We start from the raw sequence: 23138 nt of genomic DNA on the forward strand, positions 1-23138 counted from the left end.
TCGCGGCCCTGATATACATGGTGAAGAAACAGTGATAGTGTTGTGATGGAAAAACTAATTTAGACCCGCACACCTCCCATTCGATTTTTTTTCACCAGGGGAGCCAATGAGATCTTTTTATTTGCAGATACTGTTTGGCACAAAAAACCGCTGACGACTGAAGTTGGTACATCCTTGCACCATGGGTTTTGTCTCAAAAATTAAAAAAGAAAATCGTGAAAAATCAGCGATGCGTTCACTTAGAGCCTGTTGTAACGGCTTGCGGTTTCCGCTGGTGAGGTTCAAGTCTTCCTCGATTCCTCCGAAATTGACCCATGTTCCAAATAAGTACAATGCAAAATCATCTGCTTTCAACATCAAACCACAGCTTCCAGACGGCCTTTTCTATCATCCAGCACCATCGGCCCTAGATCCGGAGGTAACGCCCAAGGCTTTCCTTCCTGACAATGATGCCAGGAAAAGCTCAGAGCTGTACTATCCTGAGGAAAAAACACGCATAAGCTCTAATCTGGACAACATGCCAGTAATTTTCAAGGCAAGCACGCCAAAAAGTTACAAATTGAACCGCGAAGAGATCCAGGAGATCCAGGAAATGAGAAACAGAGGAGTTCCAAGGCGCGAGATCAAGGCCAAATTTAAGGTGTCAGATCACTTCATCAATATCTCGACGACGCCTAATCCAGAAACCGTTGCGAAACATCAAAAGAAATTAGAGCAAGCAGTGAGAAGATGGGATAGCAGAACAAAGAACGCAAAGTTGATCAAATTGAAGCAAGAGGTCATGTGGAAGAGAGACATGTGATTACGATGTAGATAGGATACATTATTAATTCTCATTTCGTAATTAGTTGGACACAAGATCACCAAATTCGTCATCCTCGTCGATATTAAATTTATTGGGTGATCCTTCCGATCGTTCCTCCTTGGTGGTCTTCGGAGACTCGTTGACGAAGCTGTCTTTGAATGCAAGCAATTTTTTGAACCTTTCCTCGAAATCCTTGAGATTTGACGTGAGTCGTAAATCGTCAAAGAAATCTTGTAAAATCATCCCTATCGCTATCTTTTTGTCCTCCTCTGTTACTATCACCACGTAGTGCTGATGTATTATCTTTTGGATTGTCATGAAAGGATTCGATTGTTTGTAATTAGTTACCAGAAGACCATCGTGGTATACTTTCTCGTAATAAGCGGTTCCCCAGCGGTCTATTCCAGGGGCATTAATCGTCAGGCGACATTTCAATTCTGACGATAGGTCCTTAGACGACTCCAACGCATCCAAGCTTTGTAGCTCGTGTAGCTCTATAGATCCTTTGAACAGGAAATTTGAGCGTTTCAACCGCCAGTTTTCTGGCTGAAACCTGTATCGTATTATTTGAGTCTCCTTGTATCCTTTTGAACCATTATTTTCATCCACGCTGGATGTAGTGTCAGGAATCACCTCCGGCGGTGGAATTTTGTAAAATTTTGCTGTTTTGAATGTAGCCAGTTTTGTTTCCATGACGTTGGAGTCTGTATTTACCAATGTCATGATACGCTCGTTTGCTGTGCTTCGATTGTGCTAATTTAAATCACCCATAAATTATTCTGCCAGATAGAGACAAGGTTAGCTATTAAACTTTGAAAAAAATTTAGTGGGTAATTTTGTTGTCGTTGTCAGACTTGGTGCAGGTATATGTTCAATGTCGCTTTCAGCATCAGAGTTGAATTACCTTATTTGGAGGTATCTTCAAGAGGCTGGATTGGAATTGAGCGCGTATGCTCTTCAAGATGAGACCAAAATCAACGAGTACGACGATAGATACAGCGATAGAATTCCACTTGGGTGTTTGGTAGACCTGGTTCAAAAGGGAATTTTATACTGTAAAGTGAATGATATGATTCAAAAAGGTGGCGATATTGCCTCTGAAGATATCATAAACATGAATTTCAACCTCCTGAACTCAATATCCCAGTCGTCTGATGGAGTTGCAGAACGCAGAATTGAGTCTACGCCCGTCGTGGCTAATAATAGTTCACAGCCAGCTTCCTCAGCAGGACAGAATGGGAGGATAGAGGATGATAACGAATTCACTGTGGTGCTGAAGAATAGCTTTGTTTTTCCAGCTAGTCTGGCAAGCAACTGGAACCCCCAAGAGCCAGACGTATTGGCTTGGGGACAGCGAGATTCTACGTCCAGCATATGCACACTCACCTGGGATGAGTCCAGCAAAGTTCTAATCCCCCAATCGCAACTGCTTCCGCATCCCACATCCTGCAAAGAGATCGTTTTTATATCTTGGAGTCCCAAAGGAAATACGCTGATGACTGCGTCCGAAAATGGAGAGCTACGTCTGTGGGACTCTAGTGGTTCAATAAGATTCATTATGGCGCTACATTGCTCTCCAGTGTTGGCTATACGATGGTCGCCTAATTCCGCATACCTACTAAGCCTCGATATCACCAACAAAGCAGTGGTTTGGGACTCTCAAACTGGACAATCAATTCAGCATATCGATAACCAGTCAGCAGACAGTACCGACAAATGTTTGGGGACTGATTCATGTTGGATAGACGATACTAAGTTCGTTTTACCAGGCTCGGATTATTCGTTATATGTTTACCAATTGGGAGACATCCAGCCTATCGGTGTCCTTGCTGGACATTCTGACACTGTCTCTCTCATAATGTACAATAGCGAGCTTCGCCTTTTATGCTCCGCATCCGACGACCAAACGGTAAGAATATGGAAAGGGAATTCAATAAACTCTTTACAAGTCTTGACAGGCCATTCGCAGCCACTCACTTATGTCAACTGGTGCAAACTGGGAGATGGAAACTGGTGTGTTATCACCTGTTCACTGGACGGTTCTCTCAAAATTTGGGACTTTTTTAAAAACAGGGTACTGGATTCTAGGCTAGTTGACAACGGCTCCCCGATATTAGTGGCCTCTTTGTCCCCTGATAACACAAAGCTGGCTACTGGAGACTCCGATGGTAATATAATGCTTTGGGCTATTACTGCCGCAAAAAAGCTAAAACAATTAAGCTATTATCAGCCTGGTGAGGTTGACAACTCCAATTTCGTATCTTCCATCGATTGGAACGCCACTAGCACCCAAATATCCGTCGGATATAGTGGAAGTTCAAGTTGTGTTATTAAGATTGTATAACAGTCCGCGTTCTCGTGAGAGCATTGTAATATTTGAATGTACATAATATCGTAACTCATGGTTTATGATTCATTATTTATACTTTGATTGAACTTTCTCCTCTTCTCTGAGGCGTATTTCCACGATCTGAGCACTCCAGCCGTTAAAACCCCCTTAAGGCTTTGAATCAGGGCCGGCCTCAGAACGGTCTCCTTAACTGTGTCTTTGAGAGACTTAATGAGTAGATGGTCATTTGCAATGTCTCTTATAAATGGCGAGCTCTTCACTTTGTACGTGTTTGGGAGGTAATTCCAGTCCTCCACTGGTATCTGACTTAAGCTTACCTCTTCGGAAAGTCTTTGAAGATCCAAAAACGACAGCTCTGATGCTGATTTCACTGGCTTCAGGTCAGCAAGCTGTTGATCTGGAGCTAAAATCCTTCTCGCGAATAAATCAGAAGCAAGGCTTGACTCGTACCTGGAGCTATATTTGGACAGTAGACGTCTTCTGAACGTATTTGGCAAATCAACAATTATTTCGGCGATGCTTTGCGAGTCCAAACTCACTTTGAAGCGATGTTCAGCACTGTCGGGAGAACTAATTTGTTGGACAATTTTTGGGAAATAATTTGTGAGAAGTGGTAGATACATTTCTCTGAATTGTTCAAACTGGTTACTCACAATTTTGTCGACTTTGCGGACATCCTCACCTCTGGCCTTTAACCTCGGATCTCCCAAATAGCTTAGCTCTGCAATCTGATGATACAAATCGTACTCTGAAATTTCACTTTTGTTGGCCAAGAGTAGTGACAATTTGATAGCATTTGTCAGATTATACTGATTCAATAGACAAATTTTGGGAGTATTTCTTACCACGGCAACTGGCTTGTGCAATCTTCCACTGAGATACATAGTATCCCAATTTATGAGATCGTTTATCAGTGTGTTCATAGAAGTGACTCCGTATTTAAGCTCAAAATTTGTGTCTACCTTGCTTCTTTTGAAATCGAGCTTAACAAACGGATTGAAATACACTCCTGCTCCCAATTCACCAATTTGAGATACTATGCTTGAGCCTAAATGCCTCAAACTGGAATAGTGATCGGGATTTTGAGCGATATTCAGTGAGTGCCAGTGATCGGGATACGACACTGCATATATCATGTCGACTTGAGAGTTGGAATTCTTTGTTGAACCTTGATCGAATACCTTAGATCCGTACCCAAATGCATATCTTATGGGTGCGTTGAATTCCCAAACAACTTTTCGCAATAAATCGTTGACATCCGAATCTTTAGAGACCAGTTGGTTTGCACCAAATTTATATGGAAGCTGATTAGCATTCTTCAAATCTTTCAGATTTCGTAGGTAGTAATTGAAATTGATCGGAGTCGACTGCAGCTTCAACAAATTCTCATCCAATACCTTGAACTTGTCCTTTTGCTGAATGTTAGCGAGTTGCTGTCGAAGCGCAAATGAACCATGTTGAGGTAAGACAGATTTCTGGGGCTTATTGTTCCGAAACAGTTTATCTAGGAGCACAGGGTCGATTTCGCCCGTCGAAATGAATGAGTCGGAATTGGGAGATTTCCCATCAGGGTTCTTGGACGAGTTAAAACGCACAATGCCCTGACGACACACCATTCTCGAGCTTCTTCTAAAGGCCAGCATTTTTAATTTCGTTGGGTACTCTTATAATGAGAACAGTTTAACAACTCATGTGACTGATTCCGGATTGAATAGCGATAGTTGGTCTGTTTTTAGAAGAATCAATGAACACCTTTGAATACAAGCGTGATTTTGCCTCTAGATTTATATAAAAATTTCTCCGCAAGAAGCCAATGGAAATTCTAGCCACAACACTTTTTGAGCCACCTGAGGCGCGGGCCTGGATAATTTATTCTGTTTAAATGCTTCAAGGCCGCGAAGTCAGCCACTTGGCCTCACATTTTTATGATTATGTCATTGATTACATATCTCAGGGCTACTTGTAAGTGAAACTTTTCTATAATCGAGTTCTATCATGTCTGAGCAATTGCAAGAAGAAAAATCTGTTGATCAGAAAGAGGTTGAGGCCAAGGAAGAGACTGGTAAGAAGGAAGAGTCATCCGAAAAGGAAAGCAAGTCTGAAGAACCTGCAAAGCGAAAGAATGAGGATGAGTCCCAAGAGAAAAAGAAGAAGAGAAAGCACTCGAGGCGCAAGTACGACGATGTTCCGCCTGCAGAAGATAAAGACTCCGAGGAGGAGGAGGAGGAGGAAGTTGACGATGACAATCTTGTAGTTGAAGAAGAAGAGGAAGATGACCTGCAAGAAATTGACACTGTCAACATCATCACGACGGGAAGAAGAACTCGTGGCAGGGTTGTGGACTACAGCAAAGTTAGCGAGCAATTGAGCAAAGAGGAAAGCACTTCTCTCAATGACGACGATGGCGAGGAAGATGGAGATTTCAAAGAGCCTGAGGCAAAGAATCAATGAACAACCTGATGGTATTAACGAGTCAATCAATATACATGATATTAGAATCAAGGGAGTCATATTTAGCAACAACCAGAATTTTTCGAAATTTTCTGATCCTTAGGAGCGGGCGTGAGCGTGATGGTCTGTCCTCCAAGGTTTTTGTTAGCAGAAGAATCCATTCCATCCATATCAAATTTTCTTTTTGAAACCATTTCGTAGATGTTCTTAATAAGTTGGTGGAAAGTAAGCTCGACGTTTTCGGCGTTCAATGCAGATGCTTCAGTAAATAACAGATTATTCTCAGCAGCGAAATCCTTAGCCTCCTCAGTGGGGACTGCTCTCAAATGGTCCAAATCAGACTTGTTACCAACAAGAGCTATCACTATGTTTGCGTCGGCATGTTCTTTCATTTCCCTGAGCCATCTAGAAACTGATTCGTATGAGTTCGAGCTGGATATATCATAAACAACAAGTGCCCCCACCGCTCCTCTATAGTACGCAGCAGTAATCGCTCTGTATCTTTCCTGTCCCGCAGTATCCCAGATCTGAGCCTTGACTCTTTTACCATCGATCTCGACCGTTCTCGTGGCAAATTCAACACCAATAGTGGCCCTGGAGTCTGGGTTAAACTCGTCTCTTGTGAATCTAGACAAAAGGTTGGTTTTTCCAACCGAAGAATCTCCAATGAGAACAACTATTATGAGTTAGTATAAAAGCAACTTGACGAAACTCACTTTTGAATAGGTATTCGTAGTCGTATGAGTAATCCTCTGCAGTATCCGCCATGGTTTTTTGAATTATGTGTTTCGAAAACCTAAACCTGTAATAAGTTAACTGAACTCTTCAGGTCTACCTCGTTTAGTTTGTTTTTCTTACGTTTCACTTGTTGTTGACCGCTGTGATAATGTTAAAACAAGTTACCCGGGGCTCAAACGTCGCGTCGCCGTCTCTCTCTCTCGTGGAAAAAAAAACGCGTATGTCATTTCCTTAAGTTGTTCTTCTTCATTGCACCATGTCTGAGGTTCAAATTGATCAATCGGTGTTCCGCAAGAGACTCCATCTCTTGCAAAGGAACATTGCCAATGCGCCTCAATTTGGTTCCGTTGCTGGTCTATTGATTGCCGTTGGATCCAGTGACGATACGAATCCGTACCAAAAGTCCACCGTTCTACATACCTGGCTTTTGGGTTATGAGTTCCCCGCCACCTTGATCTTTATCACGGGGAAAAAAGTCACCGTGCTGACTTCCGTTGGAAAAGCAAAGTATTTGGAACCTTTGAAGAGTTCCAGTGTCAACCTGAATGTTCTTGCGCGTACAAAGGATCCCGAGCACAACAAGAAACTGTTCGAGCAATTTGTGCAAGAGATGAAACAAAGCGGCAAAAAGCTTGGTGTGCTGGTCAAAGACAAGTATGCTGGTAAGTTTATGGACGAATGGAACGCGATCTGGGAGGAAGAGAAAAGTGACTTCGAACTTGTTGATTGCGCAGTTGGAGTTTCCTCTACACTTGAAGCCAAGGATGAGGATGAACAAGGATGTCTGAGAACTGCCTCCAGAGCCTCGACAAATATGATGAGCTATTTTTCGGACGAGATGAGCAAGATCATTGATGAGGAGCTGGATGTTTCCAACTCCAAGCTGGTAGACCGAATCGAGAACAAGATCGATGATGCCAAATTTTTCAGAAACATGGAAACCGACAAGTCGATGAAGAAGCTCGGCTCTGACTTTGATCTGAACAATCTGGACTGGTGCTACAAGCCTATTGTTCAGAGTAACGGAAAGTATGAGCTTAAATTTTCAGTGGAGTCTACTGACGACAAACTTGGAGGTTCGGTGATCATGGCATCGCTTGGTCTAAGATACAGAAGCTACTGCTCCAATGTTACGCGTACTTTTCTGATCGGCCCATCGAAAGAGATGGAGAAAAACTACGATTTCCTACTCAAAGTGCAAGCCAAAGCAATTTCGCTAATGAAAGATGGAGCAATTGCAAAAGATGTCTACGGTAAAACTCTTGCTTTTATTGAGACCGAAAGACCAGATCTTGTGGAAAACTTTATGAAAAATATGGGCTCTTTGATGGGTATCGATTTCAGAGACTCCACTGGTATCCTTAATGCTAAGAATGAAAGATCATTGAGCGAAAATTCGGTGTACAACTTGGTTGTTGGGTTCAGTGGTTTGTCAGACCCAAACCTTGGAAGCTACGCGCTGATGTTGGCAGACACAGTCAAAGTTACGGACGAAGACCCTATCGTTCTGACTGATTCTCCTAAATTTAGGAAAGAGGTTGCATTTTATTTTGATGACGATGAAAGCACCCAAGTGAAAAAAGAACTTGATGATATCAAAGTGAAGTCTGAAATGCCCGAGAAGGCTGATTTGAAGATCAACAACAATGGTGTTAACACCCGTGTGCTCAAGGCGAAAATGAGGTCTGAACAAAAGAATTCCGACGAGGACCAAACTCAAATACAACAGGAGATCCAAAAGGAGCTACATGCAAAAAGGCAAAAAGAGGGCTTGGATAGGTTCAATCCAGAAGACGCACAGGATGGGTCTGATAAAAGAGTGATCTTCAAAAAATACGAATCTTATGTTCGTGAATCGCAAATTCCAAGCAATGTTAGAGATCTCAAGATCCATATCGATTCCAAGAATCAGACTATCATACTCCCGATTTGTGGAAGACCGGTGCCTTTCCACATCAACGCTTTCAAAAACGGTTTAAAAACCGAGGAAGGAGAGTACACACACCTGAAGCTCAATTTCAATTCCCCGGGTGTCGCTGTCACAAAGAAGGAGGAGCTTCCTTATGAACCAGGGGAGGATAAGCAATTTATCCGGAGCTTGACTTTCCGTTCAAAGGATAACGAGCGAATGAGCGAAGTTTTGAAAAAGATTACTGAGATGAAGAAGGACGCTGTCAAGAGAGAGGCGGAGAAGAGAGATCAGGCCGATGTCGTGACTCAAGCTTCCCTTATTGAGGTCAACCGTCCAAAAAGATTGGATAATGTTTTTGTCAGACCTACTCCAGACACTAAGAGATTGCCTGGAAACATCACCATCCACCAGAATGGTATTAGGTACCAATCTCTTGGCAGAAGCGATCAAAGAGTGGATATTCTTTTCTCCAACATCAAGCATCTGTTTTTCCAATCCTGTAAAGGAGAATTGTTGGTCATTATTCATTGTCATTTGAAGACACCAATTATGATTGGAAAGAAGAAGACTTACGATGTTCAGTTTTACAGGGAAGCTTCTGACATCACTGTTGACGAAACAGGTAACAGGAAAAGAAAATATCGTTATGGAGACGAAGATGAGTTGGAACAGGAGCAGGAAGAACGAAGAAGGAAAGCTGCCTTGGACAAGGAGTTCAAAGGGTTCGCCGAACAGATTGCAGATGCATCCAATGGTTTGGTTGATCTTGATATTCCATTTAGAGAACTTGGTTTCCAAGGTGTGCCTTCGAGATCTGCTGTGATGTGTCTTCCAACAAGAGACTGCTTGGTGCAATTGATTGATCTACCGTTCTTGGTCATCACCTTAGAGGAGATCGAAATCGCACACTTGGAGAGAGTTCAATTCGGGCTAAAGAACTTTGACCTTGTGTTTGTTTTCAAAGACTTTAGCAGGCCCGTTGTACATATCTCAACCATTCCGATGGAGTTGCTAGAAGATGTCAAGGCATGGCTTACGGACGTGGATATTCCGTACAGCGAAGGTACCGTTAATTTGAACTGGACCACGATCATGAAAACTATCCAAGCTGACCCCTACCAATTTTTTGTGGACGGGGGCTGGTCGTTCTTGACAGGGAGTGGTGATTCGGACAATGACAGTGAGGAGGATGAACAAGAGTCTGACTTCAATCCTTCCGATGACAACCCTGAGGATGAAGATGTTGATTCCGAGGAGGACTATAGTGCAGAGGAGGAAGGTGATAATGAGAGCGATTTTGAGGATGATGACGAAGAAAGTGTTGCCGAAAGTGACAACATTTCTGAAGAGGAGTTTAGCGATTAAGTAACATTAACTCAGTATATTATGCGATCATAAAAATGGCATCCAGCCAATATACATCTGTGACAAGTTTTCCACTGATGTTGCTTGTTGGATCACTGCGTCAACATGGGCCACCACCGAAACTGATAGCCCGCCGCTGTCTTTCGCGCCCGTGTCCAAGTCTTTTGGATCAAGGATTCCTTTGATTTTTCTTCTGATGGTATCCATAGCTACCTGCGGTTGCAAGCCTTTTGAATCGGTCTCTTCTGTAGCAGACCTACGTTTTTTGTGCTTCACCTTCCAGTCCATGATTGGATCGTATAAGAAGGTCTCCAGGACGTTCATGAGGCTATTCTCGTTTTGGCGAATAATCTTCATCGTCACCTCACAAGTTTTCCTAAACGTTCCTTCATACCCAGTGACTCCCATCGCTGCCGTCATATTCTGTGTGAGACGGAATGGCACACGTTCTGGAACTGCAAGCTTCTTTCCCTTGTCGAACAAACAATCGAAATCCACATGTAAAATCTGACCAGATAACTCGCTCAACATTATGTTGTCGCCATGTCTGTCACCCATTCCCACCAAGTATCCGACAATCGACATAACTGCACACGTTTTCACATAATCGTTGCGACATTGGTACCAGTTCACAGGATTAGGAAATTGATCCTGAAACCAAATTTGGAGCACTGGTTGATACATGCGCAACAGCTTCTGGAAATTGTGCATTTTCTCTCCGACAGAAAGATCCTCGCTCAATAGTTGCTTGATCTTTCCAAAGTCCATGGTTATCCCCTGTCTTTGAAGGTAAGTTAGCATGATATCCCTCATAGTCCGTACGTTATCAACCCATTCGATGAGACCCATTGTCTCATTCAATGGCACAACTGCATAGTTTTTGATGGTCAGGTTTCTTTTGTCAGCTTCGGCATCAAGCTTCAACAATCTGTCCATCACGGTGGTGAATTCCATCAGCTTGGCGTCTTTTCGCAAATCATCATGAGGTTTGCAAAGTATGCTATACCTACGGCCATCAGTACCCGTAATGTACAGTCTTCTAGGTCGCTGCATGGAAGAGAGAATGCTCACTTTAGAGTCGAAATTCCTAAACGCAATGAACTTATCGACTTGATAATTGTTTGACTTCCTCAACACATTGTTATTCAGGCCTGTGGCAAGCAGTTTCTGGAAATTGACTCTAATTGGAATTGCCAATGCTCTGCACTCCTGGTTCTCCGGGTATGAAAATCTTAGCTCTGAGTACAAATGCATTTTTGTTCTTTTCTGCCTGCTGATGTCTGCTTGACACACTCCTTTGAGCGCCTCAAGAAGTTGGAATGCTGAGTACACTTGCTTTGACAGTGTGGCATTCTTGTTATTTTGTAGAGTTTCGCATATTTGTTTCCCACGTTTGGCTCTTTCTGGTGACGTGGACTGAACCTGTGCATAAACGGAGTATAAGACAACTTCTGGATATGCTTTGGCCAACTGAGTGATGACATTCAAAATCACAAGTTCGGTTTCAGAATCGCCATGAACCATGCGAGAGATTAGTTGCGAAAGAACGGTATACCACTTGTAAATTGGTAGCTCGTTCTCAGACGCTGCCACTTTCACAAATTTGAGAATGCTCGAGTAGTTGTCCTTCCTCCTAGCATATATCGTTTCATGAGAGTACCCCGTCAGCTCACTTGCGTTTTGATACTTGGCAAAATAATCTAACCATATCGTCACCGCCTTAGGAAGAACCTCAAAAACATAATCGTTGGAAAAGGCAGCAGATCGAATATATGCTTTTATAATGTTGAATTCCAGGTCTCCATAGAAATCCTTTTCTGGTTTTTTCAATCCTGGAGTCTCAACTGCTTGAGCGTCGAGGAGCTTGTTGTAGTAACGGCCTAAGTAATATTGTGGTTTTCCACTAACATGGTCCAAAGCAGCGGCAGCCTCGTATCCTTTTATAATGTCATCCGAACTTCCATTAGCCGACTGTTCCAGCCAATCGGTGTATGTGAGTTGAATTTCCGGAGATTTGCGAGGCTTCGCGATTCCTAGCAGACTCTTGATTATTTTCAGAGCCTGGCTGTGGTCGCCTTGGGCCCAAAGCAGTTTAGCAAATTCCAAGTTAACCATCATCTCTGACGACGTACCAATAAATAATGCGTTCGTGATACTCTTTGTTGCAAGATCGTATTTTCCAGCCTGTCGCAGGAATTGAGATCCCTGCACCATTGTGTCTCCCAGAAATGCGCGCACATCAGCCTGAGGGTGCAACTTCTCTATCGATTTGCGAAGGGAGTGAATCTTCCAATTTATTTTGAAGTCTTTGGTGGAATTCCTAGCTCGTATTTGCAGCAAATCCATACAGTTCTGTACTTTTTGCTTGTTCTCCATGAAGACTAATGATCTGAAGTCGTACAAGCAATGAAGCATAACCATGTAATTGGAGATCTTGGATGGGGATATCTCGCGCGAAACTGACAACGAAGTTCCAAGGTGCGTGATGGCATTAAAGATATGCTCGTCGCAAGCCCGCAAATTATTTTCGCTTAGGGTTATCAAACCTCGAGCAAACTCATAGTAAATTGACAGTGACGACCCCGGAGAGGTTATGGAGGGAAATTCCTGTGAATGAGAGACCCATCTCTTTAGTTCCTCGAGCTGACCGCTGAAAATTGAGGCCTGCAATCCGCAAACAACCCAATCCTTCGTGGGTTCGAATTCTTGTATCGATGACTCGAATTCTCGAAGCTTGGAGAGCACCTGATCATATTCGCAATGATCATCAAGACATCTCAGGAGAGAAGTAATTGAATCCAGTTTGCGATCGTTATTGTCCCCATAATCAATTTCGGTCAGCGCAGCTAGAGATTCTTGTGTAACTCTCCAATCTTCAGAATACTGAAATTGAAGAAGCTTATCATTCAAACTCTCTGTCGAAAACTTTTTGAGCACTCCTTGTAAGGCATCTGTATCGTTAATCTCTGCATACATGTGTCGAATCGTGGTGAAAAATTCGTCTTTATCCATTTTGTTGCTAGCGTAACTCTGCTCCAGGTTGAATATTGCTCGTTCATAGGAGTTACACTGGGCGGTGCGTTTAGCCAGAAGTTCAGACGGGAGCAAAGAAAGGAAGCTTTCGATCTTCTTTCTTTCCTCCACGAAGTTACCTTGCAGGTATTTTTTATCTCTCTTTCTCTCAGAAACCCACTCTCTAAAGTAGTCAACAATTGAGAAGACTGTCCTGTAACATGATTTCAGGCTCTCAATGGCCGAGTCATTGGAGAGGAGGTCCAGATCTTCATTCAAGACTGTAATCATTTCGATCTCGATATCAGCCTTGATCCTGTCATCTCCATACACAATCATCATGAGTGCTGTATATGGTAGCAGAAATTCAGCAATGGATAGATCCTGGTCTTTGATAATAATGGAACAAGTTCCAAATATAGCCTTGGCATTTTTCGGTAATTTTCGAACATCCTCAGATCTGTGAAGCAGATCCTCGGTGAACTCGCGAATCCAAAATGAATGCTTCTTTGTGTTCTTATAGCAAGGATACATTAGCGCCATATAACCATAAGAATTTTTCATATAACGCGAAACAAGCAGCGGACGAAGAACTGTTTGAGATAGTTTATTCAGTTTAGCCCAAACAAGACTTTCCGGGGCTTCCTTGCTTTGAATGTTTTCAGGGGTGAAGTCAAGGATTTTCAGGTACTCTTGCATCGAGTATGCCAGAAATAGCTGCTTTTGGGGATCTGTAGAAGCAACAAATGCTTTGACAAGGATATTATTCAAGAAATAGACAGAAAACTCTGCCATCTCTCTGTGATTGCCCAAATTAGACACTAGGATTATTCTTTTATGGGCCCTGTTGAAATAATGCCCAACCTTTGTGAGGTCCAGCGCACCCAAGCACGCTAGAACTTCAGCACATTTGCGAGGAATCTCAGTGTTTGTCACGGAAAATTTGTTAGAAACCGCCATAATATGTGCAAGAAGTGATGAAAACAATGGCAGTAACCGAGAGTCATTGAGATATGTTTTATGAATATCCAGTTGATGAGAGTCAAGGAAGCTTTTGAAATCATCAAGCACCTGTAACACAACCCATTTGTTATCTGCTTGAAATCTCCTATCAAATTCGACAAGAATGTTATGGTTCTTTATATCGTATTTGTTCGTGATGTTGTCAAAATCGCTGATCAATGAGAGAGAGTAAATGTAAGAAGGGTGTTCCTTCATCACCTTTGGATCCTTTTCGAGAATCGTCACAAGAATATTTTGTGCAATATTCTTACATTTGATGTTGAAGAACTTGTACTTCTGTATCAAATACGAAATGAGCAGGTCCACAATGATGGATAATGGTGAGTAGTCTAGGTTAGAAACAAGAACATGCAGGCATTCCAGACTTTCTAATTGGAGTTCTGGAGATTCAAGAGCGATTTGTAAACAGGTCATAATTTGAGAGAGGCATGTTTGGAAACTGGTTGATATTTCTGCAATGCAACGGATGGCACGGATCGCCTGAACTTTCAGTAGGTAGGGCCTGCTACCCCTATGATCATATATGATAGCAGAAAACGATTGGGCTATACCCAAAATCATCGAGTCCATTTCCTTGTTCAAGAACTCATCATCATCGCTGACAGACATGTCTCCAATGTGTCGAGACATGCAGGCATAGACTATGGCATTTTTGATACGCGGCTTCATGTGCTCCGAGTTGTAGAGGCTCAGCAACTCCCAGATCAAATCCATGACGCGGCACTCGCTGATAAGTATTCGCAAATTCATTCCCTTATATTTTGGATTGGACAAGGCCACAATTTTAACGATTTTGCTAGCATCGATGTTCTCGTCCGCAGTCAACAACAGAGCCAATATCTTTTCAATGTGGCTGGTTACAAGTTGTGACCTAGTTTTGCCAACCTGTCCAGCAATAAATCCTAAGTGATCTTCGGAGAAGGACTGAATGAAAAGTGGAACGGTGAATTCCATAACCCTGTTGAGGAACACATCGACATCCATCTTGATACAATCGCAAAAAATCCTGAGCATATTTGGGTGTGTGTTCCTTTTTTGGACAAGCTCATAGCTTATTAATGGGATGAAAGGCTCAACCAGTTTCCAAGCCGTCAGCTTTTTGGTGGAAGCGACAAGGCGTAATTCATGGAAAGAAAGATTTGATCTAAATTGATCACTGTCGCCCATGTACTGTATTAAGTGATTGAGCATCACATATTGCTTTCCCTCAAGACGACTGATCATAATAAGCTCGCCCCATGACATGATGATACCCTCGAAAAGATATGCCGTCTTTCTCGATATCTTGAACATGCTTAAATACTTCAACACAATGTCAAAGTCCGACTCATATTGATCATCCTCTGTGGCTAAGAGAAGAAGCGGGAAGATCTTGACAGTAAGAAGACGAATCTCTCTGACAACGCTAAGGAAACAAGCTTCAATGAATCTCCATAGTTTAACTGATTTCTTCAGCGAAGGTGGGCGGAACGAGCAAAAAATACGGCGAAGGGCGATCAGTATGGACACAATCAGTTGTTCATCATTCAAAGATGCTGGGTCTGATATAAAAGTGTCAATAAGTATGGTAAAAGCAGATTCCATCTCTGAACTGGACCCAATAGACGGCCTCTTGGGATCAACTATATCAAGCAGATATATGGTTTTATCTGGAGCATAATCGCACTTGCGGCATATCTTGCTCTTGAAATCATAGTCCTCAGCAACCAAACAAGCATATCTACCAATCGCAGTAACCATGCAAATCTTTCCCAGCTGTGTACTGCTAATGGCATCGAATTGGCCATTTTTCTTTGCATTCTTTAGCTTGGAGATCCAGGTTTTTAGTTTGGAATCGGAGATTGTGCTTTGCGATAGGTAAGAGCTCGAAGTCAAATCAACGACCTCAGGCGTGTTCTCATGATCCAATGCCAAATTCTCCTTTCCCTTTAGATTTCTGTCAGTCGAATCAACCAAATTAACCATTGACTTGGAGTTTGTCAAAGACAACAACACGTCCAGATCAGGCTCTAGTACATCTTCTAAGGCGCAAAGAAGAAGTTCATTTCGCAGCAAGTGTAGCCTTTCTGTCGAGAAAGGTCTGAAAGCTATCTCGTAGGAGCTCAAATAGTGGGCCTGAAATGTAGAAGGGCTTCCCATGTTGTCTATCCTGCCAAATTTCATATTCAGTATGAGGAGTAAGTTGATGACAATGAATAAGTCAGGACCTAGATTGAAAGGCATCATGTCAACGTATGCCAACTTTTCTGTGGTGATTGCCAGCTTATTCCAGAAATAACACAAAGTGTCCATTTCTTTGCATTTGATAAACAGCCTCATCAAAGTTGCGGCGAGGGTCGATTGTAATTTAGGAAACCGCGAGATTAAGGGCCAATTGAGCAAATCCTTACACTTGAACAGTAGTTGCTCCAAACGAGTGTGTTGTAAAAACTCATCATCGAAGGTGTAGCTTGCAGTGGATTGTAAAAGAGTGGCGTACAGTACATCAAACTTAACAGCAATCATGTCGACTGATGTTTGCGACAGAATATCTGATGTGTCCCCGGCCTCATCGCTGTTGAATTTCAAATTCACAACCACATTATCCATACAGAACCAAAGTCGACCAATGAATGTCTCCATCGTGAATATATTTTGTGAATGAAGTAATAGAGCGTTTTCCAGTGAGACATCAAGAAGGAGCTGAAGAATGCGTGTGGAAATGCTCAATTTGGAGAACCTGTAATCGTTGGTAGTGGTGATATAGTTTAGATCAACTGGCTTTGAGGCGGTCGAGTTGGTTACACTCTCGAGTACATAGTTGAGATTGTCATTTAGTGATTCCATCAGTTCCGTTTTTATTAGATCTAAGTGCAAGCTGGAGGCCAGTTTTCCCCTGAACTGATCGTTGATGATCCGTTTCAACGACTCAGTTGCCTGCAGTGCTAACTCGGATCCATGGTATCGCGCATCATAGAAATATTTGAAACCGTTCACGACGGCTTTGTACCTGTTGTTCTCAAAAAGTAAGGATGGGCTCCTGGACGTGAGCAGATGGATTGCTTGAAAAATCTTAATCACCACTTCCTGTTCTTCATGGGATAGAAACTTTCTTGAGTATGCTGGAAGGACGCTATTGAGGAGTGCATTTAGCGAGTTAGAGTCCTGGGTCTTACCCTCCGATTGCTGACGTAGCAGAGTGTCTAAGACCGAAGACAGTTGACGGGTCTGGTCGGACATTTCATGGATCCCCTTTTTAATGGATATCCAAGAAAAAAAAAAAGCTTACGCGTTTTAGTGAAGAAATTAAATGTTGGATCTAGAAGTATAGCTTTATTAAATAGATGAGTGGTATCTTGCTAGTCATTCATAGCGGTGTCGATGCAAAATGGCGGAACAGAGAGCTAGTTTTTGGCTCTTCTGAAAAGTAAGATATGAGGTTCTGGCGCATGGCAATCGTAGTGGGCCCAGCCCAGACTTTGAGTGATCCCAAGCTGTCCTCGCCATTCGTCTTCTGTCAGAATCTTGAATGTTCCATTTTCTGTGAAGTAATCACTAGGAATCAGCTTCAACAATTCCCTAGGCAGTGCGACGTGTCGATATTCGTAGTGATCGTCCGAGTATCTTGGAGAGTAATAGTACTTTTCTCTGAATGAAAAGATACGCTCCTTCTCTTGTGGCGTCAACTCTCTTGGCCTTGGCTGTGAGTAAGACATTGAGAAAGACTCGTGTGCTTGTGTTTTTGTCGATTGATTAATTTTCTACAAAAATTCTGTGCCGACCTCGTCGCGTCGATCGGCCGTGCCTACCACTCCCAACGCGAAATGATTTTTGGCTGAAATTTCAATCTCACATATTGGCGCATACAATATGCAAGGCATTATGAAACGAGATTAATATTAGCTTGCCAAATAAACTTCTTTTTTGCAAATTGGTACATGACAAGACAGGCGGCGACCCCATGGAACCTCAAATGAGAATCGGAATCAAACCTCTGCCACTCACCTCGGCTTTGGTGAAAAGCGATCGGTTGCTGGTACAAACTTTAACCAAGAACGGCTATAGCTGCGTTCTCCTTGCCATCACAAATCCAAGATACCGAGAAAATTGCAAAAGCTACTTCCAATCTTTCAAAGACAGTATCAAAGAAGGTGGCTTCGGGGCGGTTCCAGGGGAACTTAATGTCCCATTCCCCAGATCAAATGAGGTGAATATTTTTACAGGGCCTCATACCGGGACTACGATCGGCATGCTATCTCCCTGGATCGAGCTTGGCGCCAATGATCCTTTAATCAACGAGTTTTCTCTCCAGGTACTCTCCAACGAAATAGCATATGCTCAATTTCTGGGTGTTCGCAAATTGCTACTGGCGCCGCCCAAAGATCTGAATCATCTTGCTGTGTTCACCAACAGCTTAAATTCCATTCTGCATAAATTCTCTGATATGGAGATTTCCATCTCTTTGCCTATATGTGAAGATCCCCAGACAAACCCAACCACAGGTGAACTTATCCCGATCATTGATCCGCTTTCGACGTGGGATATGTGGAATACCATAAGAATCCACTGCAATTACCATCGAAACTTAACAGTCAGTCTAGCATCCCCGAAACAAAATATTCCCGAAAATGTTGTCAATAGATGGCTATTAGAGCCCATCCGATTCTACTTGATCTCGAGCTCTCGCTTTATTCCAAATTCAAAAGGCTACCCGGTGTTAAATAAATACAACCAGCTGATCATCTGGAAGATAATTCAGAAAAAGATATTGGATCCTCCTGTTTTACTATTGCATGGAGTTGACAAGGAGAGTGATCTTATCGCCAATCTTAGAAACTCAACTCTCGATGACAAGTCGAGCCAGGCCTATATCAATGTTGACGGTAGCAAAGTTTATCTTGGAGATCTATCATTTTTAGAATACCTAAAATTTCTCATAAAGTCAAGCTCGAGTCATAACCAGCTGTTGCCGATCGAGGAGTTTACTCTTTCAAATCTGGCAATGGCAAATCTGGATCCTTCCGAATTGAGGTCCATCAAATCTCTACAGACACCCTTACAGCCGTTGTCAGAGAACCTCAACAATGCCACCTATAAGGTTTTTGAGCAAGATCAGGCGAAATATGAATGCTACGAGCGAGCAATGATTTCTTCACTAATGGATCTCATGAATTTGCCAAGATTTCAGCATGTAAGGAACCTACCAAACTTTGGAGCAACTGCATTTAACACATCGTCTTTGACTGTGACTGAAAAGGGCCCCGAGTCAGATGTTCAACAATCCTTTGAATATCTCAAGATATTGGTGATCGGCCCGGGAAGAGGTCCTCTTATTGAACGACTTTTCGCTGCCATCAAATTTCTCAATTTGGATTTAGACAAGGTCCATATCACGGCGATCGAGAAAAGTCCAACAGTCATGGTGTATCTGTCTCAGCGAAATCAGGATTTCTGGAATGGAAAAGTGGACATTATAAATGCGGACGTGAGGTCATGGGCGCCTCATGTTCCATCACAGTCTGGATTTCATCTGATTATTAGCGAGCTACTTGGTAGCTTCGGTTGCAACGAGCTGTCCCCGGAATGTTTGTACTCGGTGGAACAGTATTGCGATCCTGACAATAGCATTTTCATCCCCAAGGAATACACTTCTTTTGTTGCCCCTGCAATCTCCCCATCCATTTACACTAAGCTCCTTGAATGCAACGACTTGTCCAAATTTCATACATGCTATGTTCCGCTATGCGACGAATACGACACTTTGTCGTCGAAATACTCCAAGCTTTGGACATTCCAGCATCCTCTTAAAAATGGCAACATGAAACGTCAAGCACATACGACATTGCATTGCCATCGCAAAGGCACGATTCATGGTCTGCTCGGATTTTTTCAGGCAGAGCTATACAATGGTATCATTATATCTAACTGTCCAACTGGATCCGGTCCTAGCCCTCACAACCTAGTGTCGTGGCTGCCAATTTTCATGCCGTTAGAGCAGCCGATGCAATTGACTGACGACCAGGAACTTGCTGTATTCGTGAAGCGGGACACGGCGCCTGACAGAGTGTGGTATGAATGGTCTTTGGAATCTTACATTTATTTGGCTCTGCCTTCGGAAACCACGTTATCGAGGAGCTCCAATAACTCATCATCAGCTATAGACCAGCCCGGTAGGCTTAGCATGTTCAGCAGTACTGAACAAAACGGCACGAGTCGTTCATCCATGCAACCTGAAGAATATCAGGTACGCGTGCGCACCGGGACGACTCGAATTCACAACACAAATGGCATGTTTCATTCCATGAAACTATGATGTACTTTCTTACATGTACTTAATTGAAAATTGCTATAATTATGCAAATGCTTCATTCTCTATATGTAAATGCCCTGGGTCAGAAGCTGGTACTGGTCGTAGAGTCTTGTGTACATACTTCCCAGGCTCTTGTTTATCAACACATTGTCAATGAACAGGTCCAGCTCATCGTCGCTCAAATGCAATTGGAAGCGCTGCCTCAGCTGAATGCTAGTGTTTACACCTGCTTTGAAACATGGAAGCTGAGAGTCTTTTTGCATGAGCTCCACAAGATTGATTAAAGAGTCAGCATTTTTCCTGAGTGACTTGAAAGCCTGTTTCATTAAAGTCCTGAACTTTTGGAAATAGAAAGAGTCCACTCCCCCAAGAAGATCAACATATTCCATGGTTAACTTGAAAGGAGCGGCTTCAAATCCAACTGACCCTGGAGAATTGGAGAGAAGATAGCCAAAATCAATGTGTATGATGTGTCCTTCCGAATCCAGCATGATGTTACCGTTATGACGATCCTTGATTTGTAGAAGGTAACATATGACGGAATACGAGGCAAGCGAAATGCAAAAGTTTTCCTGAGCAAGCTTGTATCGTGGACTGTTCTCGTCACCGAACATGCGTATGAAATGGTCTTTTAACGTTGCAATCTCTCCTCGAGGATTTTCGTTGTTCAATGACATGTATTGAGTCAAAGATTTTTTGATAGAATGTATCGATAAGGCGTTGGTTATTGTTTCCACCAAGCCTGTGGTGGAAGACGTCACCAAAATCCTCATCCGTTTCACCCACACTTTAACGTTATCACGGTACCATATTCGAGCCATAGCTTGGATTAGCTGACAAGCAAAGGCTTCTTGAGTCAGATCATCCCCTGTTTTGGCAATGACTGAAAACAAATCCCAGTTTTCAAGATGTCCGTATTTTGATTCTGCCCTAATGCGAGCTTTCTTGCTATTCCAATCCTCGCCCAAATAGCTGAGACCAGCAACTTTCAAATCGTTTGAAAGTTTACGCTCACCCGCTTCACCGCGAATTTCGTTCAATCCGTCCACCCCAAAGCCATGCTGCATGGCCTTCATTGAATCTATGATGCGAGCTTTTATCTCTGCTGCTTGCGAGCCTGGCATCGTGGAGGCAGGTGACTCTAGCTGCGTAAGCATGACTGCTGCAATCCTCATCTGGTTGGCCAACTCGCTCTCGTTATCCAATCCTCCCTCGTATTGAGATTTGAACGAAAGCTCTAGTTTTTTTATCCTCTCCTCAATTACATCTGTCGACGGAGAACTGGATTCAAGCTTTGGATTACTGGTCTTTGATCTGACTAGCCTTTTTGTTTTGTGCGCGTTCTTGTCGATTTTGTTGCTCAAGCTTACAACCGAAAAATCAGCTAAGTCAGATTCTTCTGCTTCCCTGGTTTCCAGGTACTGCTCTCTCGAATTGGTACTCGCCTTGATATCAAAAGAGCTCAAGGACGCAGAGGAAGAAGGTGCATGAGGATAAGCCAGGTCAAACCTATACTTTTTATCGCTCAACTTGAAAGTGTCATTCGTTCCTTTGTTGTCTTCCAATTTGCTCAAGAGTAGCTTGTTATGAGTCGAATTCGGGTTGAAGTCAATGTCATCAGCAAGATATTCTACCAGAAGCAAGTACGGCACGCGCTCAGCGGAATTTAAAACAGCAGCCTCATTGACTGCAATTTTGCAAATTCTGTGAAGTTTCCCTTTTTTATTCTTCGGTAAAAGGCCCGGAATGTCGACTTCACAAGGTAAATCTTTATTGAGTGTAGCTAGTTCAGCTTTCAATGTGGACAATCGAGCTTCCTTCGGAACCTTGGCAAGCCTGATTGAAATGTTCTGTAGCGCTATAACAAATTGGGTCTCGTTTTTGAAATAATTTGATTTGAGAAGCTTGACCTGTTGTAGTTCTGATAGGGGAACCTTATGAGACATTTTCGAAGATTGAGGCAAGCTAGGGGAGGCCGGCTCGTCGCCATACAGACTCTCAATCTCGCTGCTATCTCTAAAATCAAACGAATTCCTTATCGACGAAGCATATGACCCATCTGAAGAGTATGGGATGTCGGTATTTGAGTTGTCGTTGTTAAACATGTGAAGATTGGGCATCGAAGAAATCGCATGATCATGCAACCTTTCGCTGTGATGGGCGTTAGGGTGATCGAAATGATCGCTTTGCGCTTTGAGTAGAGACAAAGAAGTCTTTTTTGCTTTCAGCGAGGGTCTGCTGAGGCTTGGCATGTTGATATCGGCATATGAGTCTATCATGTCAAAATTAAGCTGCTCTCTTTGACCGTCATTAGAGTGCATGGATGATGACGAAATGCTGCGTTTTCCACGACTCATACCTTTTCCGTTCCTTAAGTCCTCGACTTCTTCTCTCGATCTTCCCAAAAGCGCATTATTCATTGTGTTCTTCTTTGTTAAATTCTCATTCAAGCTTTTCTTGATGTCTTTAACCACTTCAAACACAAAAGACTTGAGTCGCTTTCCTTGAATTCGTACTATCGGTGCCACATATTTGGTGCTTCTAGGAACACTTGCTCCTGATATCAAGGAAGTCGCTAAAATTATGGAGGGTGCAACGTTTTCCTTGAAAGATTTGTGAAGCTCATGCTTGCTGACAACGCCAGATGATGAAGTAGCAGAAGAGGTGATTGTATGCTGATTATTGGAGAAGTTAAACAACTGGTATTGTAAATCATTGAGCATTCGTTTGCAAGTTTGGAAACCAACGCTTTCAGGTTGTTTGCTCAGGTCCTGGAGCAAGGCCTGTAAATGCCAAAATGTGATCAAGCTGCAGTGTACATCTCTTAGACATAAAGTTCTCAACATCTCTTCGAGAGCCACCGATTCCGTCTCCACCGTGATCAGCAGCTGGAGGAATTGAGGAATGAAAAACCTCAGCTCGCCGATGGGATATCTGGATGCTCTCTGACAGAGAAAATAGTGTATTCCAATGTTGTCGGCATACTTTTGAAGATAGCTTAGACACTGGTGCAGATCAAAGTCTGGAGAATTGACTAGCTCCAAGAGCAGCTCGTAACTATTTTCGCTGTCTGGACTGTCCATACTTAAATATCAAGGAGTTGATTGTCCTGGATCAATTTATTTCCGCATAAACCGTAAACGGATATCCAATTGACAAATTTGACACTCAGATTCTCCTTACAGTGTCTTGA

General features: G+C 42.8%; 11 protein-coding genes across 11 annotated transcripts; 5 read left to right on the forward strand and 6 right to left on the reverse strand.

Moving 5' to 3' along the window:
• Window positions 1–181: 181 nt before the first annotated feature.
• KL928_001817 (uncharacterized protein) lies at window positions 182–802 on the forward strand (the record flags this gene model as incomplete). Its single annotated transcript, XM_043202224.1, has 1 exon — window positions 182–802. One exon carries the CDS (start codon window positions 182–184, stop codon window positions 800–802), a length of 621 nt encoding a protein of 206 aa, XP_043061094.1.
• A 42-nt stretch (window positions 803–844) lies between these two features.
• On the reverse strand, window positions 845–1528 carry KL928_001818 (uncharacterized protein; the record flags this gene model as incomplete). The annotated part of the gene is made up of 1 exon (XM_043202225.1): window positions 845–1528. The coding sequence occupies one exon, from the start codon at window positions 1526–1528 to the stop codon at window positions 845–847; it is 684 nt and encodes a 227-aa protein (XP_043061095.1).
• A 151-nt stretch (window positions 1529–1679) lies between these two features.
• Window positions 1680–3149, forward strand: KL928_001819 (uncharacterized protein; the record flags this gene model as incomplete). Its single annotated transcript, XM_043202226.1, has 1 exon — window positions 1680–3149. One exon carries the CDS (start codon window positions 1680–1682, stop codon window positions 3147–3149), a length of 1470 nt encoding a protein of 489 aa, XP_043061096.1.
• A 62-nt stretch (window positions 3150–3211) lies between these two features.
• Window positions 3212–4798, reverse strand: KL928_001820 (uncharacterized protein; the record flags this gene model as incomplete). The annotated part of the gene is made up of 1 exon (XM_043202228.1): window positions 3212–4798. One exon carries the CDS (start codon window positions 4796–4798, stop codon window positions 3212–3214), a length of 1587 nt encoding a protein of 528 aa, XP_043061097.1.
• A 352-nt stretch (window positions 4799–5150) lies between these two features.
• KL928_001821 (uncharacterized protein) lies at window positions 5151–5606 on the forward strand (the record flags this gene model as incomplete). Its single annotated transcript, XM_043202229.1, has 1 exon — window positions 5151–5606. One exon carries the CDS (start codon window positions 5151–5153, stop codon window positions 5604–5606), a length of 456 nt encoding a protein of 151 aa, XP_043061098.1.
• Window positions 5607–5668: 62 nt separating this feature from the next.
• Window positions 5669–6374, reverse strand: KL928_001822 (uncharacterized protein; the record flags this gene model as incomplete). Its single annotated transcript, XM_043202230.1, has 2 exons — window positions 5669–6233; window positions 6319–6374. 2 exons carry the CDS (start codon window positions 6372–6374, stop codon window positions 5669–5671), a joined length of 621 nt encoding a protein of 206 aa, XP_043061099.1.
• A 226-nt stretch (window positions 6375–6600) lies between these two features.
• On the forward strand, window positions 6601–9621 carry KL928_001823 (uncharacterized protein; the record flags this gene model as incomplete). The annotated part of the gene is made up of 1 exon (XM_043202231.1): window positions 6601–9621. One exon carries the CDS (start codon window positions 6601–6603, stop codon window positions 9619–9621), a length of 3021 nt encoding a protein of 1006 aa, XP_043061100.1.
• Window positions 9622–9648: 27 nt separating this feature from the next.
• Window positions 9649–16875, reverse strand: KL928_001824 (uncharacterized protein; the record flags this gene model as incomplete). The annotated part of the gene is made up of 1 exon (XM_043202232.1): window positions 9649–16875. The coding sequence occupies one exon, from the start codon at window positions 16873–16875 to the stop codon at window positions 9649–9651; it is 7227 nt and encodes a 2408-aa protein (XP_043061101.1).
• A 164-nt stretch (window positions 16876–17039) lies between these two features.
• Window positions 17040–17351, reverse strand: KL928_001825 (uncharacterized protein; the record flags this gene model as incomplete). Its single annotated transcript, XM_043202233.1, has 1 exon — window positions 17040–17351. One exon carries the CDS (start codon window positions 17349–17351, stop codon window positions 17040–17042), a length of 312 nt encoding a protein of 103 aa, XP_043061102.1.
• A 245-nt stretch (window positions 17352–17596) lies between these two features.
• Window positions 17597–19948, forward strand: KL928_001826 (uncharacterized protein; the record flags this gene model as incomplete). Its single annotated transcript, XM_043202234.1, has 1 exon — window positions 17597–19948. The coding sequence occupies one exon, from the start codon at window positions 17597–17599 to the stop codon at window positions 19946–19948; it is 2352 nt and encodes a 783-aa protein (XP_043061103.1).
• A 59-nt stretch (window positions 19949–20007) lies between these two features.
• KL928_001827 (uncharacterized protein) lies at window positions 20008–23028 on the reverse strand (the record flags this gene model as incomplete). Its single annotated transcript, XM_043202235.1, has 1 exon — window positions 20008–23028. One exon carries the CDS (start codon window positions 23026–23028, stop codon window positions 20008–20010), a length of 3021 nt encoding a protein of 1006 aa, XP_043061104.1.
• Window positions 23029–23138: the final 110 nt, after the last annotated feature.

The sequence above is a fragment of the Ogataea angusta genome (assembly GCF_019207475.1).
Source record: "Ogataea angusta isolate 61-244 chromosome Unknown 61-244_NODE_3_length_881311_cov_93.026150, whole genome shotgun sequence".
NCBI classification, from domain to species: domain Eukaryota; kingdom Fungi; phylum Ascomycota; class Pichiomycetes; order Pichiales; family Pichiaceae; genus Ogataea; species Ogataea angusta.